This window comes from Bombina bombina, chromosome 6, assembly GCF_027579735.1.
Source record: "Bombina bombina isolate aBomBom1 chromosome 6, aBomBom1.pri, whole genome shotgun sequence".
NCBI classification, from domain to species: domain Eukaryota; kingdom Metazoa; phylum Chordata; class Amphibia; order Anura; family Bombinatoridae; genus Bombina; species Bombina bombina.
The window spans coordinates 891,824,302-891,845,188 of record NC_069504.1 but is presented as its reverse complement, the minus strand read 5'-3'; the positions used below and the strand labels follow the sequence as shown (position 1 = coordinate 891,845,188).

The 20,887-nt window shown below is 38.3% G+C and overlaps 1 protein-coding gene across 1 annotated transcript; it reads right to left on the bottom strand.

The window, feature by feature from the left end:
• Positions 1–1,191: 1,191 nt before the first annotated feature.
• Positions 1,192–20,507, bottom strand: POLR2A (RNA polymerase II subunit A). The gene is made up of 29 exons (XM_053718458.1): positions 20,314–20,507; positions 17,115–17,247; positions 16,100–16,236; positions 15,680–15,853; positions 14,860–15,141; positions 14,582–14,743; positions 13,686–13,906; positions 13,311–13,443; positions 13,073–13,197; positions 12,771–12,981; positions 12,440–12,649; positions 12,147–12,315; positions 11,180–11,274; positions 10,440–10,643; positions 9,791–10,013; positions 9,466–9,649; positions 9,201–9,372; positions 8,925–9,030; positions 8,642–8,847; positions 7,785–8,009; positions 7,444–7,690; positions 7,168–7,268; positions 5,025–5,129; positions 4,678–4,860; positions 4,382–4,585; positions 4,095–4,281; positions 3,571–3,684; positions 3,260–3,409; positions 1,192–3,144 (listed from the first exon to the last, which is right to left on the bottom strand). The coding sequence occupies exons 1-29, from the start codon at positions 20,398–20,400 to the stop codon at positions 1,988–1,990; spliced, it is 5,907 nt and encodes a 1,968-aa protein (XP_053574433.1). The 5' UTR covers positions 20,401–20,507; the 3' UTR covers positions 1,192–1,987.
• Positions 20,508–20,887: the final 380 nt, after the last annotated feature.

The following is a 20,887-nucleotide window of genomic DNA, read 5'->3' as shown; positions in this document are numbered from 1 at the left end:
TATCTCTCTCTCTATATATCTCTCTCTATATCTCTCTCTCTCTATATATCTCTCTCTCTCTCTATATATCTCTCTCTCTCTCTATATATCTCTCTCTCTCTCTATATATATCTCTCTCTATATATATATATATCTCTCTCTATATATATATATATCTCTCTCTATATATATATATATATCTCTCTCTATATATATATCTCTCTCTATATATATATATATATATCTCTCTATATCTCTCTCTATATATCTCTCTCTATATCTCTCTCTATATATCTCTCTCTATATATCTCTCTCTATATATCTCTCTCTATATATCTCTCTCTATATATCTCTCTCTATATATCTCTCTCTATATATCTCTCTCTATATATCTCTCTCTATATATCTCTCTCTATATATCTCTCTCTATATATCTCTCTCTATATATCTCTCTCTATATATCTCTCTCTATATATCTCTCTCTATATATCTCTCTCTATATATCTCTCTCTATATATCTCTCTCTATATATCTCTCTCTATATATCTCTCTCTATATATCTCTCTCTCTATATCTCTCTCTCTATATCTCTCTCTCTATATCTCTCTCTCTATATCTCTCTCTCTATATATATATATATATATATATATATATATATATATATATATATATATATATATATATATATATATATATATATCTCTCTCTCTATATATATAATTGTATATTCAATGGGCCAGTTAGGCATTAATATTGCAGTATCTTATTTCTTTTATTTGTTTAATATGCTCCTGGCACAATGCTGGTTTAAAAAAAATAAACATTGCATGCGCTCTGAATCATGAAAGTTTAATTTTGACTAGACTGTCCCTTTAAGACACAAATTTTCACAATACCCATGTAGCTTATTACAATACTGGTAGATAGATCAAAGAAGGTAACTACAATGTTCTAAACTTTTTTTTCTAATATAAGACACTTACAATGCTTTCACAGTCCCTCTCCACCAGTAAAAACTGGACCTGAACAGTGAAATAAGGATTTGTAAGTTTTACAGAATAAATACTGCAGCATTCAATTGTTTAAATAGCTCCCCCCCCCCCCCCAAGAGGAGGAGGAGAAGAAAAAAAAAAAAAAGTGTAAATGCGGCTTATCTGTATGGAACAATGTCCTTTTACTGCATGTACATTAAAGTGCTTCACAACAGACAACTCCAAATTATTAATATTTTATTAAAGTATTACAGAAATTTACATGACTCCAAGTCAAACAATTAACATTTCTAAACCTGTAACATGTTTCAGATTAGTGGAAAAGTATTTGAACAAAACATCAGCAGACTGAGAAGTTGCCAACATCTAAAATTAAAAAAAAAGATTTTTTAAACTTCTATTCAGTTTCTGAATATATTATAAATAATATCAAGCAGTTTGGTCTCCAATCCACATATGAATGAGCGGAGAACCACTGATGGTCCTCTTTAGTGGTGATGCACCCAAGTCTTGTGGTGCACCTCAGGATAAAAGTCAATGCTCAAACAAATGGAAAATTGTTCCATCATTTTAGAGCTTATATACCCTAAGCAATAAAAAGCCATCTTAGTATAACTGCGGAAGCAAATTATTTCAGGTGCAAATAGGTTCTAGAGCAAACAATCTATGAAAACAGGTATTTATGATTTAGATCAACTACAGGATAAAACCTGCTGTATACCAGAATCATTTTAAAGTTTTGTTATTTTTTTTGTTGGTCAAGGAGACCAGTCTCCAAGTCTTAAAATATGCTGAGTTATAGTGCGATCTCAAAGTCAGACCCCCAACCAAAGAGGAGGTGGTATAAATACAAGAGTCCAAGAAAGGATTGTAGGCAAGCAGCATCAGAATATATACAATCTCAGGCTGGAGGTCTTAATCTGCATAGTGTTGGATAATTGCACCGCATAGTCTTTGTAGGTACATAAGCAGATTTCCAAAATATGATCCTTTTGCCTTGTAGCTCACTTTCTTGCTCAGTTTTCATCATCACTGTCGTCTGGACTGATGGCTGGGCTTGTGAGGCTGTAGGTAGGTGATGTTGGGCTGTATCCAGGAGAGGTTGGTGAGTAGGTGGATCCTTTGGGGCTGGTGGGGGAGTAGGTTGGTGAGGTTGGAGAATATTTAGGGGAGGTAGGAGAATATGTTGGGGAAGTAGGAGAGTACTTGGGTGAGGTTGGGGTGTAAATTGGAGACGTTGGAGAATATGTTGGAGAAGTTGGTGAATATTTTGGAGTTGTTGGAGAATAAGTTGGAGAAGTTGGGGTATATTTCGGTGATGTTGGAGAATATTTGGGTGAGGTTGGAGAGTACTTGGGTGAGGTTGGTGTATATTCTGGAGAGCTCGGACTGTATGAAGGGCTGGTAGGAGTATATTTGGGGCTTGTTGGGGAGTAACTGGGTGAACTTGGGCTGTAACTTGGCGAGCTGGGAGTGTAGCTTGGAGATTGTGGTGTGTAACGAGGACTGGAAGGTGAATAGCTGGGTGATGTGGGCGAATAACTGGGGCTGGTAGGACTGTAATTGGGAGATGTAGGCGAATAGCTGGGGCTAGTAGGACTGTAACTGGGAGATGTGGGCGAATAACTGGGAGAGGTTGGGGTGTAATTGGGGGATGTTGGAGAGTAATTTGGAGATGTTGGAGAGTATGAGGGAGACGTAGGGCTATATGAAGGAGATGTTGGGGAATAGCTGGGTGATGTGGGTGAATAACTGGGGCTGGTGGGAGAGTAGCTGGGTGATGTGGGTGAATAACTGGGCGATGTTGGGCTGTAACTGGGAGAAGTGGGAGAATAGCTTGGGGATGTTGGGGAGTAACTGGGACTGGTAGGGCTGTAACTTGGAGACGTTGGAGAGTAGCTGGGACTTGTAGGAGAATAAGAGGGGGATGTGGGCGAGTAACTTGGAGAGGTGGGACTGTAGCTTGGAGATGTTGGGCTGTAGCTAGGAGAAGTGGGACTGTAGCTTGGAGAGGTTGGGCTATAATTAGGACTGGTTGGAGAGTAGGAAGGTGAAGTAGGGCTGTATGATGGAGAGGTAGGGGAGTAGCTGGGACTTTGAGGGGTGTATCCACCAGGGCTTCGAGGCTCATAAGCAGGAGATGTAGGGGAGTAACTTGGTGACATTGCACCACCTGTAAAAATGAAAAGACAAAACCTGTTAAAATGGGGAGTCATTTGGCAAAAAAACCCAGCAATTTAAACACTATTGCCATACACAACTAACAAAGACCTGGCAAGGTCACTCACCTGGTGATGGAATATATGGACTTGAGGGGCCTGGTGATCCAGGAGATCCTGGGGTTGGAGACCATGCAGGAGAATATCCTGGACTGAAGCCACTAGCATCTGAAGCTGCACTGGGAGAGAATCCTGCAGCCCCAGGGGTCATCCCGCTGCCTGCAAAGACATCCTGGTATTAATCACTATGTACACTACATAGCCATGTCTATTATATCGCTATGTGTAGATTCTTTGTTTAAGTCAACACAACAGAAAAATACTCACAAGACAACATGTAATTGCTACGTCTATTAGTCTAATAAATACTCTGTACTTACCAATGCTAGGGGACCAGGCTCCATAAGCTGGGGTAGCTCCTTGATTCCATGGGGTCATTGCAGGAGACATACCACCCATTGGGCTTGGTGCAGTACCAAAAAACATGCCAGTTGCTAATGGAAGATAAGAACATTAGAAAACAAGCTTTAGAAACAAAAAAAAAAAAAAAAAAAAAAAAAGAAAGATAGGATTCTATGGAGAAGTCATTCATAAAAAAGGGATGATTCCCCCTAATACACTTAAAGGGACAGTCTAGTATAAATTAAACTTTCATTATCCAGATAGGACTTTTAATTTTAATCAACTTTGCAATTTACTTTTATCATCAAATTTGCTTTTCTCTTGGTATTCTTAGTTTAAACTAAATATAGGTAGGCTCATATGTCAATTTCTAAACCTTTGAGGACTGCCTCTTATCACATGCTTTTTAAATCTTTTCAACACAAAGACAGAAAGTACACGTGGGCCATATAGATAACACTGTGTTCATTTTTGTCTAGACTAGAAAGAGGATATCACTTACGTCCTGCTGCTCCCAGGCCTGGAATGTTCGTTGGAATCTCCATTCCAAATTTACATTTTTCTGCATCCAACAGTAAGTCAAAGCATCCAGTGCCAGCCGGAGCTAGTTGGCCCAACATGATGTTCTCAGACACACCCTTCATGGGATCAGACTCACCATGAGCAGCAGCTTCCATCAACACATCAACCTAAAACAAAAATATGTTCACTGACCAGACACCAAGGCAAAGAGAAACAGTGCATGATATTGCATGTATACCAGGAGCATTTATATAAAGGCATACTAACCGTTTCTTCAAAAGAACACTTCATAAGTGGTCCTGTGTCTTGTCTGTTCACACCGTGACGTGTGATGGCCATTAAATGTCCTCTGCAAGTCATGGTGTCACACAGAAGTGCCAAGTGACGATAGTTTACATAGGAACCATCAAATGATATCACGTGGTACAGTTCTCTCTCCAGGGCTTTTCTCACAGCTTCAATACCAAGGACCTGTATAAGTACACAACCAAAAGGTTAGAGAGCTATGGGCAAGGTCCAAAGACTGATGGCAATGCTGGTTTTTAGGGGTGATGCAGACTTACTGTAAATATTTCCACAATATCGTTCGATGTAGTTCTCACTGGATCCACATCTTTTTCACTCAACACTCGCATTAAGCTGACACCATCTGTCTCAAGAATCCACTCTTGCAGCGCCTTGAACTCTCCTTCATCAGTAATAATAATTTTCTTCTTATTGTCAGTCTGTGGCAGATGCATGTACACCTGTATTGAAGATATATTTATGGAATATGTAATTAACCAATATAATGCAGTCCTTGAAAAGTAAAGGAGAGAGTCATATGCTTTTACACACATAACACCCAAAAACATTGAAGTTGACAGTATGTTATTGCCAAGTCTAGAATGGCTACACAACCAGTCCTCACCTTGCTGATCTGCTCAATCCCCTGTAGTGTCATATCTGTCAGCATGTTGGATTCAATGCAGCGCAGAAAAACATCATCATCCATTTTATCCACCACTTCCTCTTCCTGGGGAAAAAGCAGAAGAAGTTAAAGGATCAGTGTACAAAGCAATCAAGTCTATGTTTTTAAAGTAAATTAACTGACTAAAGAAATTAGACAGTTTAAACTTGCTAACAATGCAGTTAGTAGATTTTAGCTTTTTATTTCTGCTCTTGCGATTATTCTCCACGGTGCTGGCACTTTCCCAGGAAAGGGCTGAGCTGTGCTTGCGCCTAGTACGCTCACCCTTCATGTGTATATTCCAGTAGACATTAGACATTGCAGAAATCCTCTCTAATTCCTGCTAAACAGTGAAAATAAACCACCTTGAAAAATTCCTGTGTGTATTAAACATCTGAACGTTGACTGCAGACATCGTCTCTGTAGGATTGATAAGACTGGGACAGGCGGCAGTATAACGAAACCGCAAGACAAGTAGAGAAATTACTTCAGCTAAACTTATCGCAGCCTGCTTGAACCCTGATGCAGCAAGACTGGGTAGTGAAAATATCAGGACTACGTACTTTAAACAAAACAATGGAGCTGAAATTCTTACCTCTGCATTCAGCGTCTATATGTTTCAAGTACATAGTCCTGATATGCTCACTAAGTCTTGCTGTATCAGGGTTCCAGCCAGCTGTGAAAAGTTTAGCTGAAGAGTTCGCTACTTTTTTAGCAGTATCGTTATACAGCCTGCCCCAGTCTCAATCCTACAGAAACATCTGCAGTCAACGTTCTCACATTTATTACAGATAGGAATTTTTAAGAGGTGAATTTTTCACTGTTTAGCAGGCAATACAGGGCAGCCACGGCACCTCAGCAGCAGTACAATGTATTCAAATATAGCTTGGGCGCAGCTCAGACAGCTTGTTACAGTAGTGGAACATGCACTGAAGGTTAACGGCAGACATAGGGGGGGGCATGTATATATACCTAAACGCTTGGGGCATTTGTATATCGAAAATGTTAATTGAATTTCTTCATGAAGACCGGTGAGTGCAGTGTGTTATTCTTAAAGGGACACTAAACACCTGTCTTCTAATAATCCCTAAAACCTAGTTTTTCTTATTAATAAAAAAAAAATAATCACTGCTGACTATTTTATATGCTCCTCTTTCCCCAAACTGTTGAAGGATATAGTTTTAAAATACAGCACTGATCCACTGCTGGATTCTCCTATGTAAGCTGCCATATTGTAACGCACACTACAGGCAGGGGCACAGAAGTCTGCATTGAAAGAGACAATCATTGCTAAACGATCTCTAAGCTTGTACAACTGTCAGCCCTTAGTGATTTATATAAACAAGTTAACTCTTGAAAAGCAGTAATCTTCTGCACCGAGAGTATATGCAGCGTCACAGCCTCCCTCTTCCCCCACGGAGGTTACAACACATAAATTACAATGATAGTGCCTGGCTGCCTGCAGAAAACGGCTTTTCTTAAATCCTAAAACTTGTGGGCAGTTTGAAGTTTTAACTGTGGGGGGGGGGGGGGGGGGGAGTTAGAAACACAAACAGTACATAATGATCATTTTATTAAAGTTAAGATGCATATTATGTGTATTATACATACATGGCTAAATCTAATACCTTTATACGCTAATAAATGTTTATTCAGTCACAGCAGCTCACAGATGTGATCCTCTAAGTACACTGTATTTAATATAGCTGTGTGTGTCCTTGACTGCATCATGAGCATGTGACTTCTGTGCCCCTGCCTGTAGCGTGCGTTACAATATGGCAGCTTACATAGGAGAATCCAGCAGTGGATCAGTGCTGTATTTTAAAACAATATCCTTCAACAGTTCGGGGTAAGAGGAGCATATAATAGTCAGCAGTGATTATTTTTTATTAAGAAAAAGTAGGTTTTAGGGATTTTTATCAGGTGTTTAGTGTCCCTTTAAACAGGATAAATGCAATGGATGTATACATTATACGCAGCACCCCGGCTGTTGTCTATTTGTAACAGTAAGTGCACTTAAATTTTTTTTTTTTTTTTTCATCGACATTTTGAAGCCTATTTTAAAAATCTTAATTATGTTCATTACAGATCATAAATTTCTTACCTCCTGCATTTTGTTCTCTTCACTGTTCATGATGCGGATTCTCAAAACCAGTTTTTCTGCATTATCATCGTTAAATATGCAATTCAAATCATCGCCAAAACCTACAAGAGGGTAGCAAATTTGTAAGAGAAGCCAATGAATGATATTGCAAGCCAACAACAAATTATGGAGGACAGAGACACAGACAGAGACACAGACAGACAGACAGACAGACACACACACAGAGAGACACAGATATAGGTGCTAACCATATCCCGCTTACAGTAATTTACATACCTGCATTGATCTTTTCGGCTATCTGTTCCATAGTTAGCTTCCTATCAGTCATGTGTTTACGATCGAGCTCCACACGGAGAAGCCAAGGGGAAATTCGAGTTACATCAAAGTCTGGCATCTCATAGTACACATTCACCCACTCCTGGTCTTCTGACACAACAGTGTTCTGAGGGTTAGGGTCATAATAAATGGCAGTGTTTGCTGTCACTTTGCGCAGTGTTGTGTGTTCCAAGCGGCAAAGGATATCCTGTGTAGAACAAAAGGAAAATGTTTTGTATTAATATGTATACATAAAAATAAGTGTGGATTTTTTATTTTTTTTTAATCCCTGCATGCCTCACCTTAGCTCTCTCTGCATCTCTGGCAGATTGCCCCAAAAGGAAAACAGTCAGTGAGGGGGTCTTTGGCTTCTTGGAAATGTTAATCAACTCTTTTAGACGAGGGACACCAAGTGTCACATTCTTAGCTGACACACCAGCATAATGGAAAGTGTTGAGAGTCATCTGAGTGGCAGGCTCTCCTAGAGACTGAGCAGCCAGCGCACCCACCATTTCACCAGGATGAGCCTAAAGAATGTTAGAGAAAGTTATTGAAAAAAAAAAAAGCTCTGCAACGGTAATCTGTTTTAAGACAGCAATCTGTTTTACAGTAATTGTAAGATATCCCTAGAAGCAGCTCACACTTAGTTATGGTAAATCCAAGTGTATAACAAAAGCTAGGGCTTTACCATCACTAAAAATCAACGGGAGGTTAAGTAATATGTAAAAAAGGATGCTAAACTTACCCTTTTCTGTGCTGTTGCACAGTGCTAAACTCAGCAGCTCCGATCGCCCACGGTACATTGATCTGCTTCAATGAGGTGACTCTTTTGCATATCTGAACCAATAGCCGTGCGTGTCACCTGACAGTGTTCTGTATGTATGCACGAATATTGGTTTAGAGGGGCAAGCGGCGCCTCATTGGTAGAAGAGCAATGTGCCCTGGGTGGCTGGAGTCGCCGGGTTTTGCACTGTGTAACCGCACAGAAAAGGCGAGTCAAGCACCTTTTTTTTTTTTTTTTTTTAATCTCATCACTTAAACTCCACTTGATTTTTAGTGATGGTAAATCCTAGCATTTATTAAACACTTGGATTTACCATCATTTTAAGACATACAGCATATTCCTTAAATAATTTAATACTGTAGGAATACAACTTACAATGGCCTGGTTGAACTTGGACTCAATTTCTCCAAGGAGCCAGTCAAATGCCTCTCCACTCAGTCTAAACTCCTCTACCATTCTCCGACTGCAAAGTGTAGAGCGCAGGTGGATATTGAATAATAAGGTGGCATTTTCCTGCGCCTGTCGGCTAAGAGGATCATCTCCATTTACAATAACCAATTTCTTGCTTAGTTCCTGGGTCCCTGAAAGAGACCATATGGATGTCAGGAAAATGGTCCACAAAGAAAGGAAACAGAACCACACTAATCAAATCACTTACCCTCTACCACTTTAATAGGGTGCAGGTCTGTAGGCATCCTTGTGTTAATATGGAAAATCTTTTGGGCATTCCAGATCATCCTCATAAGATTGCAGGGAAGTACCACCTGTGTGTGGACCAAAATGAGTTAAGATTTTCTAGTAATCTGTAGCTTCTAAACTACCCCCTTACTGCTAGCTAACCCAATCATATCACTGCCATCCCAAACAAGTAGCCACCTCATTTGCTGCAATTTTGTTTAATCTCAGGGGTTCTCTAGTTCCTTTCCATAATTACCTTGCTGTCTCCAGTGGGAAAGATGACTCTTAGAACTTCCCTGTCGTCCTTCATCTTCTCAAATTCCCTTTCCAGTTCATTCTGGATATGTGCATTGCTAAGAATTTCTTTCACCACCTCCTCCTGAAGAGTTCTCCGCAAAGCACGCTCATTTGCGTAATCAAATTTAAACCTGTAATGAAAACAATATAAACAGAAAAATGTATCACTATCTCAACACAAAAAAAAAAAAAAAAGGGAGATAATGATAAGTGAGGAAACTTACTTTTTTTCAAAAGCTTTGTTGGAGGGTTTCAAAGTTGCTAAGTTCTGGAATTCTACTCCTTCTCCAGCCAGACCATCCTCACCGTATCTCAGCTGTACTACTTGGTTAATGGAATTTCGCACTGTGGCATCATATTTAACCATCACTGACTCCATAGACTTGATCAAACGTCTCTGGATGTAGCCTGGTGTAAAAAGAAATGAGGGAAGTTAAAACAAGAACCCACAAATACAGTAAAGAAAAAAAAAATTGCACATGAGAAAAATTAAAACTTCCTGGAAGTCCCATTGACAATGCCCCATTGTAAGGGAAAAGAAATCCTCACCAGTTTCAGCAGTTTTCACAGCTGTATCAATGAGACCTTCTCTTCCACCCATAGCATGGAAAAAGAACTCTGTTGGTGTAAGACCGGCAAGGTACGAGTTTTCCACAAAGCCTCTACTCTCAGGACCATAATCATCCTTGATGAAATGGGGCAAAGTCCGGTGCTTGAACCCAAATGGAATTCGTTTTCCTTCTACGTTCTGCTGACCTACCACGGCAATAACCTAAGCAAGAAGGAAAATGTTCCAAACAAAATCACTTAGAAGGGACATTTTAGTCACAACAGAAATGCATGAGCAAATTTCAATTTAATATTTGCAATATCTTTTTGTATCTGCAAAATGCTTCTATTAAAAGGTAATTGACATCTTAATTTCGCTAGGGTATGTCAATATGCCCTGTGTGCGCCCACACTTAATGTGCCTGCTCAGAAATGTCCTCACAGGTGCTACAAGCAGACTCAAAAGTTTAAATCAGTGTACAGAAGGCATTATAGGTGCAGGCTCAGTATGCCCTGTGCATAGTTAAAGCAAACATCAATAGCTTCTACTTGAAGCATTGTTGCCAGTACAACACACTGCACATTTCAATTTTGACTAGGCTGTGTTCCATTAATAACTTATGTAAGACAATATATAAATTCCTCTCACCTGTGAGATGTTGATTTTTGAGCCCTTGGCTCCTGATACCACCATGGACTTGAAGTTGTTATATTCAGACAGTGATTTCTGAGCAGAAGAGCCAGTTTTATCTCTGGCATCATTCAAGATTCTGTTCACTTGATTCTCGAAAGTCTGACGCAAGGTGTTACCAGGGGTTGGCTCCAACTCATTGTTATGAGCCTTTTCTATGACCTGCACGTAAAATGACAATACTTAAAACCTGAAATCAGTAAACTGGATCACGGTTAACACAAGTAGTAAAGGAAGTAGAAATGGAAACTGCATGGAAAATGGGCAGTGCCAAGCTTAACCATGTGATATCTGGAACACCATAAAGATTAAAAGGGGAAATGAAACCCAAAAATGTATCACGATTAAGAGGATGCAATTTTTGCCAACTTTCTAAATTTACTTCTATTAAATTTTCTTTTTTCCCTTAGAATCTTGTTGACAAGCAGGGATTATAGCAATATATAGGGCAGAAATTTTGCAAGAATCTTATCAATTTGTAAGAGCTGTAGATGGCAGCACTATTTCCTGCCATGCAGTGCTCCAGATACCTACCTAGGCATCTTTTCACCAAAGAATACCATGGGAACAAAGCAAATTTAGTAATAAAAGTAACTAGGAACTTTATGAATAAGTGGTTTGTATTTTATATCCCTTTAATGTAAAGGCTCCCCATAGACTATTAGGTGTTAAAAGTGAGGAAGGATAATGCCTCTTACCTCTATCACATCTTGCTTGGCTTTCTTAATGGTGTTCTGAATATCTTGATATGTTTTAGCATCAGCAATGGAATCTCCTATACCAATGGTATGACCTGTAAGTAAAAAGCATACGTTAATCTTGAAAATCACACAGCCTTATTATAACACACATTTCTACCGGCTCATAGGCATTCTAGATCCATAACGTCAAAAACAAGAACACAAAAAAGTAAAGCCTATATCTTTCTGCTTCGATGTAGTACATTAATTTAGTGGTTAACTAAGAGGCAAAATTAACACTAGGGTAAAAAAAAAAAAAAAAAAAAAAAAAAAAAAACACTTAAAGTGAAGGTCTATTTTGATGAATTAGTGCCCGGTTTTTAATAAACCTATTAAAAACAAGGGCACTTTAATTCATCAAAATTGTCATTTCACAGTTTTCTCCAAAAACGTACTCCTTTTAATCCCGGCAGCCGCTCCAGAACTTCCTCCGCCCGTCGCAAGCCATCTTCGCTGGTCCAAAATGGCTTCCTCCAATCACAGCATTGCATCAGGCCAAGATTCCCCGGGGGCAGGCGGGAAAGCTGCGATTGGAGGAGGCCCGATACGTAATTTCTGACGTCTGCAGAGGCTTCCGACGGCCAGGGGAATCGCTGGAGCAGCATTCAGGATTAAAAGGTACGTTTTTGAAGAAAAATGTGATGTCAATTTTGATAAATCAAAGTGCCCTTGTTTTTAATAGGTTTATTAAAAACCGGGCACTAAATTCATCAAAATGGACCTTCACTTTAACGCATTAAAAGAAAAATTCCAAACAAATAAAAATTGAGGGATACACCCATGAAAAATTAAAAAAAAAAAAAAAAAAATGTTTCTCAAGTCTAATTTGCTGTAGCTAATTAGGACAAAAGAAAATTAGCTCATGCTAAAATATATACTATGAAAGTTTTAGCCCTTTAAAACTTAAGTTAAATATTGAACATACCCTCAATAAGCAGCCAAGTGTTGATGACAGTCTGGATGTTCGAATAGAATAAACGTGTAGTATCATGCCCCATCTCAAGGTATGAAATATGGACCAACGATCCAGCTGAGGTCCCCAGAGACTTTTTACACAGGATTCCCATAATCAACTCCCCATTCTCCACAATAACCTAGATGGGGAAAAATATTTTAAAAGATTATCTTCATGTATTTGGAGTTGAAATTAGTGTTCAATGGACAAAAGATTGTTTTGAAAACAAGTAGGATGGTTTTTAAAAAATGAAGGGTCCGTACCTTAGTGTCTCCAGGAGAAATGTGTTTGTAAGGTCCGCTGTCTTCATCGTCTGGGTGGGTGCTGTGTGTTCGAATACAGTTTATGTGTCCTGGGATAATAAGAGAAAATATCTGTTTACCAGTCCAGAGAGGACGTGGTTTTAGAATAGCTGGCTGAGGAACCTTGCCATCCCAGGTAGAAAGGAACATGAGCAAGTTCATCACTTCACCCTGAAGATCAGAAAAAAAATAAATAAAAATGAATAAGTAACTGAAAGAAACCATAAGTTATCATAGCCAATAGGAAACCTAATCAGAGAGCTATCGCTATGACAATTTCACAATAGCTTACCCTTTCTATGAAAACGTCTCTCTTGGTAAATTTACGCACAGCAGTCAGCGAGTCCTGCACAATACCCATGACAGGACGGTTGGACTGGGGAGTGACAATCATACGAGGTACCATAGCAAGCTCCTGAATTTCAGCTCGAGTCTCTAGAGATTGTGGAAGATGAAGATTCATTTCATCCCCATCAAAGTCAGCGTTGTATGGAGTGGTCACACTGTCAAAAACAAATATTTTTTTACATTAGGACATTGGATGGTCTTGCTTTAGATTAGAGGATCTGTGGCACAGAAAGCACAAAAACCTACCTTAGGTTAAGTCGAAAGGTGGACCAAGGAAGTATGCGAACTCTATGCCCCATCATAGACATTTTGTGCAGCGTGGGCTGTCTGTTGAAGATTACAATGTCCCCGTCACACATGTGTCTCTCTACCTATTGAATAAATGAGTGTTAGAATGCAATGTTACTAAAAAAGTGTGACATAAGCTTTGAATTGAAAGTTTATTTTTTTTTTAATTAAAATAAATAATTTTGAAGCCTCTAACCTTGTAACCAATCTGTAAATGTAAGTCACTGGGTTTTGGGTGGAACCGCAAGTCAATGCGATCACCATTATCACGAATAATGTATTTGGCTCCTGGATACTGACTGTTTCCTCTGCGTACCAACTCCTGAAGCCTGGAAGACATAATATGGATCACATAAACCACTGATAGTCATCTCATCTGAAACCCCCAGTAAATGCTAGGTAATAGATCACATGCCATGACACCTTACAGGTATACAAATGCAGGGCACAAAGACTCATATGTAAATCAAATGGCTATGAGCAAAGAGCAGTGTTATATAAACACAACATCTAACAATTAGTAGGAGGGGAAAAAATTAGAAGTTATTTAGCAGCATTTTGGAAGTTTTACCTGTCTATGTTGAAAGGTGTAACAATCTCTGGAAAGGTCATATTTGCAGCAATGGATCGAGGTACCCCAACTTGATCAATGGAAAGGTTTGGGTCAGGGGTGATGACAGTTCGAGCAGAGAAGTCGACACGTTTCCCCATAAGATTCCCTCGAACTCTACCTTCCTTGCCCTTTAATCTCTGCTTTAAAGACTTTAATGGACGTCCAGATTTTTGCATTGCCTATACAGAAAAACATTACAAAAGGGAAACAAAAAAATTAATTTAAAAAAATAGCAAATACTCCCTACACTTGAAGGGACACTCAAGTCTAAAAAAAAAAAAAAAAAAAAACACAAACAAAAAACTTATGATTCATATAGAACATGCAGTTTTAAGACACTTTCCAATTTACTTCCATTAACAAATTAGGCAGTATTTTTAAATTTACACTTTCTGGGGAACAAGATCCTACGAAGCATGTGCACACTCAGAGTATATGTATACTAGTCTGATTGGCTAATGCCTGTCACATGATAGAGGGGGCCAGAAAACAAGAAAAAAATAAATGCTTATTTCAAATTCAGAGTAGATAATTGTCTTTATTATGCACTAGTTAAATATGCAATTCTACTGCATTAAGTGATCATTTGCACAAGGGAAAATGTCATTCTTTAAGCTGGTAATATTTACTAACACATTGCCCTACTAAAGAGGTTAATGTGTTCAAGCCCTATGGCAGTCAAGGTGTAACATATCTAACATACATGACTACTAATCATAGCCATAAACACCTTTCTTTTCTATGTCACAATACAATTTGGTTTATTATACATTTTAGCACCAGACCATGCATTTATTTTAGCTGGGCTCCTAACACCACTTCTCCAAACTAAGGGCATCTCCCTACATTCTCACCCTAGGTAATCCAGGCAATTCATTATCAACCATTGTTGCAACATGGAACTGTAGAAGTTTGACATCCTCTGCAATCACGTGAGCAGCTGCTCCATTTTGCTCATTTCGTCTCAGTTGGTTATTGATCTTTACAATGTCAGCCAACTTATGTGTCAAGTCATCCTAAAAAATGAGTTGGGCAAAAATTAAAATCACTCAAAATGCCAGTGTCTGTTCATTTGGTTTACATGACTGGATCTCAAATTTTGCCCCCATGCCTTAAACATCACACCACTCACCTGGTTTCTAGCAGATCCCTGCATTACTACAGCTGGCCGCACAGACAAAGGTGGTACTGGAAGAACAGTAACAATCAGCCACTCTGGACGAGCAAATCGTGGTTCCATTCCCAAGATAAAACACTCCTCGTCTGTGATGCGCTTGAAGATCTCATGCACCCTTTCAGGGCTCAGCAAGATCTTTTTCTCCTGTGAATCCTCATTTACGTGTTTCCATTCTGCATACAACTCCAACCCTGTACGCCGAATTCGTGGCTGGTACCGACCACATCCACCATGTCCCTAAATAAAAATAAGTATATATACATAATGTCATTAATAACACGACCATGCAAGCACTATCAGGACACAGGTTTCCATTGCCATTACAGAAAAGGGGATAAGTCATCAGTGGATGTAAACATGGTAAATTTAATGAGAAATTGGATAAAAAAAAAAAATATATCAAAAAAAATTCAGGATCCAGATACAGAATGCTATATATAAAAAAAACAATTATATAAAGTTCCAATTTACTTATATTATGACATGCAGTCTTATGTAAATTCTATCAGGCACCATCTTCTAAGCATGTGCTAGATTTCACAGAATATATGTATATCAGTCTGTGGTTGGCAGATGACTTACAGTAAATGTTAAAATTTGTCAGAAAAACAAAAACTAAGGCTCATTTTAAGTTCAAAGTGGTTTGCATTGTCTCTCTCTATGCACTTCTACTGTATTTAAATTGTTGTTCCATTCAATTACTACCTGAAAGCAGCAAAAGCCTGCAATATCCCCTATGCATTTGTCCTACTCATTACTTTGCAGTCCACCTTACCTTCTCTTTCTGAATATCTTCATCCCCCTCTGGTTGCTCCATTCCAAATTTGTTGTCCATCTCCTCTCCTCCTTCACAGATGTTCTTCCCTTTGCAAAGCTCATAAACATGTGTCAAACGCTTCTTGGGTTGCCCCTTTGATTTCACCAGAATGTCTTTAATTTTGGGATTGTTCTGTAAGAAACAAAAACTCACAATGTTATGAGAACAGATCCAACCAAACTACAAACAGAAGATGAAGATGACCTAACCATTATATGGGAAAAGATTGGCAGCTGCACCACAACAAAAAAAAGGTATAAATTATGGTAAATCAGGGTGTTAGAATAAAGAATGGCTTCAATACAATTAAGCTGAAGGTTTGTTGTATTATCTGATCTTTATATTAAATTCCTTCACACACATCATTCATGTACTCACAGCATCCACCAGAAGCTTGGAGCAGAAGAAGCAGACACATCGTAAAACTTTCATAGTCTTCACCAGGAAGCCAACGTGGAATACTGGTTTTGCCAGCTCAATGTGTCCAAAATGCCCAGGACATTCAGTCATGTTACCTGTGAATAGAGATATAAAATATGACTCACAGCATTCCATGAAATATTGCAAAGTAGAGAAGGTAACAAGGTAGAATATGGTTGTGAAAGACAGAAGTGGCAAGATCTAGATTTTTTAGGGGACATTAGTGTCCAGTGCTGACAATCTGAATAATCAGGAGCATAACTGAAGGGTTTTAAATAATCTCAGTTCTAGACAGCCAATTTGAATGCTCTGAAATGGGTAAAAATATCCTGAATTTAACTAGTGAGTTCTCAATATTGCAATGGTGGATTAAACTAGCAAATGTAAATTTACGGAAAATGATTTGGGAAAACATTCAGCGATAAAATTACATTAAATATAAGTAATGCAAAGCCTAAGAGGAATAAATTTGTTAGGAATAGCAACTGAAGGTGTGAAAAGACTTGAGGATAAAGACTGCAATAAGCAAAAGTGATTAGTTATGATTAGAGTTGTAGGGGGAAAGCAGTGAGAATCCTTCTTACATATACACAAATCTGAAAATACAAATTATAGCAATATAGTTGCATAACTTAAGTTTGATGTAAAATTTTGCTGACCAATGAGAAATCACAACACTTTATATGATGTAGTTGGTAGCCCAGATTTTCTTTCAAAGATTGACAAACATATACCATGATCTTGCTTCAGCTGCTGGATCATAAAAGTAGACCAAGTGATAGGACAGAAAATGCATGCAATAATATCCTGTGTGAAGCAAAGATTTAATTCTACTTCTTTATGTAGCATTTTTTTCTTCAAGCCCTATAACTGTGTTAGTGATAGCTTCCCTCTGCCTGTCCTATCAGATTTTACCTTAACATTTTAAAACTATTAAGCACTGGAGAGAGCAGGGGATCCGCATTAACTTTACCTGCACAAGTCTGGCATCGTCCTGTCCTCTCAACCACTCCCTGACGAGGATCCATTAATCCCCCCAGCTTGGGACGTCCTCCTTCTGTGGTCTCTGAGTATTTAATACCACCTTCTGTGACTGACATGCGTTTCTGTAAAAACACGAAGCATTACATTTAACTTATGAGGATTGTCACCTGCAAGCAATAAAAATGTGCCAACATTACAAGGACTGTATACCCATAGAATGAGGTAAAGGGCTCTAACAATATTTTGAAATGTGTGAATTTCAAGAAATCAGGATTTAAGAACACTGCTGAACAAATTCCAAGGACATGTAGTGCCTACAAAATATATTTTTTTTTAAACAAAAATGTATACTATCCATACACCCCAAAATGTTAGACATGAAACCCAAATTGACTATATCCTACATGTATTTTAGAGCTTTATATTTTCTGTATGAGTGGACAAAAAAAAATAAAAAAAATTTCCTTTCATAATTCAATAATTCGTACAATTTTAAACAACTTTCTAATTTACTTCTATAAGCACATTTGTTTCATTGCCTTGGTATCCTTTGTTGAAGGAGCAACAATGCACTACTGGGAAGTAGGTAAATACATTGCTTGAGCCAATGACAAGGGACATATGTTTGCAGCCATCAATCACCAGCTTGCTCCCAATAGTACATTTTCAACAAATTACAAGATAAAGCAAATAAGATAATGTGTAATTAAAAAAAAAAAAAAAACTTTCCTAAACTGCATGCTCAATCTGAATCATAAAGTTCAATTTTTACTAACCGGTCCCTTTAAGAAGTAATTTTTGATATTAATATTACCGTTAATGCAAATGTAAAGCGTTAAAAAAAAAATAACAGGGCTGCTGCACCTTCTAAAGCTATTGCCTTATTTGAACACCTTACACACAGTTCCAGTTGAAGCCGTATACTGAAGCCAACATCTTGATAATTAACGTGTTTTTTGACAGCTGTATTGAAAATTCTCTACTTGATTTCCTATATATTTCTATGAATAATATAGAGCAATGTGGTTCCTGCAAAAAATGTAATATCTTGTTCTGTATTATTATTGCTAATCTGTTGTGAAAAAGCTGGGAATGCACTAACCTGTGAATGCTCAAATCTAGGTTTCTATTAAGGTGGTAAAGAAACAATGCAGGGCACTTCAGCAATACCAAGGATAAGCATAAAGTTATCCTACAAACTAAATAAAGGGCCATATTTGTCTAAATGTGACACTATTTACAGCATTTAATGTTAAGATTGCCAAGACTAAACTACTGTAATTTCCACAAAGGGGTTAAACACACAGCAGGAGCATAGTCACTGATCAAATCAGCAGCACTATATACACAGCTGAGTCGTGCACCCAGTGCTACTAATGGGACCAGCGTTGTTCAGTAGGTCCAAGCAGGACTTTAAGCATGTGTTTAACCCCTTTCCCATACAGGGGGTTTAAACATGTGCAGCACCACAAGTATTAAAATGACATGCTCATATATTAGAGCATGTCATTTTAATACTATAACGTACTTTTAACCTTACACTTTAGACAAAATGTTTAACACAGAATCGCTTTGAAGAAAAACTTGCAGACACCATGGTATTGTAATTGTGTTCAGCTGTTTGTCTCGAGTGCCATATCTGAATTATGACTGCGTTTGTCTTATTCATTTTTGTTTAGTAACTTAATCATTCTGTGACAGCAATATTGCTCTAAGATCAAATATGTATCAAAATTGAGATCATTACAAAACAAACAGTGGCATTAATCTTGATCATTGCTCATTTAGAGCATGTTTATGCAGAAGAATATTTTTCACTTGTTTATGTTGCATTTTGCACAGTGATAGAGCAAGTAATTGTTCCCACTACAATGTCCAATTAAACTATTGCATATGATTCATTAGATCGAGCAATTTTTGCACTAATCACCCTGGAGTTATTAGGCATATAGAAAAATCCTGCACAGGAAGCGCACAGAGCACTGTTGGTCTCAGGCAGAAAACAGCCCACGAGCCAATCGGCAGTCACATCTCCCCACCAATCACCGGCTGTGTTTAGCTCTGGAGCTGCATTGCTTGTGTGTCCCTTAATTTGTACTAATGTTAATGTGTAAACCATTTGCAGGTCTTAAATACAAAGCTCCAGGGTAAGTAGTGCAAGTTTATTTTTCCCTCTACAATATTCCTTTAAATAGACCAAATTAATGATTACACACGCATACAATGACACTTCAATCACCATTACCATTATTGATAGATATATTTAAAGGAACATTGAATTTAAATCAGCCATAAATGAATGGAACTTTGCAATATATGTTTATTTGCTTTTGCTGTAAGAATTGGGCTAGTCCCTCTCTCTGATTCTGTACTTGACAGTAAATGTAAAAATGTTACATGATTATGCAAGCACTGTGTTTACTTATAATGCATGTAAAGCCATCCACTTTGGCACTAGTAAAAAAAAACAACAAAAACTCACCATCACTGGCTGGCAGTCTAATCAGTGTGCCAGATCTCACCATTCAACTAAATGCAACACCTTCACCCAGTGGGTAAAGCAGTTGGTTGAAGCTACATTTAGTTGAATAGCTTTTTTCACAAAATCTCCTGTATCTTTAAATAGAGAGCCAATTGCCTGAACCCGCTTCAGACTTACACAGTGCTTGCTTAGAATAATTATCAAACTCATTTACAGTTACAACTGTCCACAACCTAGAAGAACAATACCTTGTTGGGGCAATTTACAACATACTAGATAGATAATTTGATTTCCAGTCTCTCCAATGAGTAGGGTACAAGTAAAACTTTTAAAACAAAAAGCTAGCAATATAAAATAGTGAATGTATGGCAATATTGATTTATTTTTATTCATGTATGTATGAGTAAATATATTTTTTGGTATATTTTAATCAGCAAGTCACTTTACTAAACAGTTATCCCCAACCGTGTAAAAGAAAAGATTGTGCTAAAAACGTACTATAATTCAAGCGTTTACTTGAATCAGAATACGCTAAAAAGACTGCCACATAAAATTTAAATATATTTTTTATTAACAGAATAAACACGATTACAACTACTTTGGAAGCAAAGCATTGCGAAACTGAGAAAACCATTATACTTCCGGATAGAATCCCTCCCCCAACCCATCGTAACCGCCCCTCACGGGGGCCTCCTCCTCGTCTTACCAATTCGTCCGGGCCCAGCACTCCGAACTGGACCCGCTTGATTGTACGGAGCGGACATGCGCTATCCCCTGTCGGAGCCCCGTGCATGTTAGCGGTGCTCGTGGGAAGTTGATAGGTTTATCTGTTTTAGACTGTTATTGGTTGCGTAGAGCTACTGCAGCGGTTCCGCTTCCCCTGGATACTTCACCGCTGGCGCTCACAGCCCAACTGAAGCTCAAAGCTTCAGAGCCCTCTCTATATAGATTGTGAGTTAATGCACGGGGCTACAAGCCCCGCTTTGCAAGGGCTTAAAGGTGTAAGAGAGGTTCTCATTGGCTGTTAGGGTATAGTTAGTAACGGAAGCATGACGTATTTGCACAGGCGCAATGGAATAGAGAGGTTGAGCCCTTGTTGGGTAGAATTAGCACGTCAAATTGGAATGTTTAGAAATACGTAATGCTTTCTAAATGTTTGATTGGTCAAAAACTAGAAAATAGGAGTATCTGTTGGTGATTGATATTACTAGTGGCCTATCGTGAGGCATTATTCCCAAAGCACGTATCTTTGGCTTTGAAAAAAACGAAAGCGCACTGCG

Coding starts and splice junctions, on each gene's coding strand:
- POLR2A (XM_053718458.1), bottom strand. CDS start 20,400: ATGCACGGGGCTCCGACAGGGGATAGCGCATGTCCGCTCCGTACAATC. Junction 15,142..15,679: donor AAGATATTCAGAAAGAGAAG/GTAAGGTGGACT, acceptor ATTTTTATTTAG/GGACATGGTGGATGTGGTCG. Junction 7,269..7,443: donor AGCCGAAAAGATCAATGCAG/GTATGTAAATTA, acceptor ACCCTCTTGTAG/GTTTTGGCGATGATTTGAAT.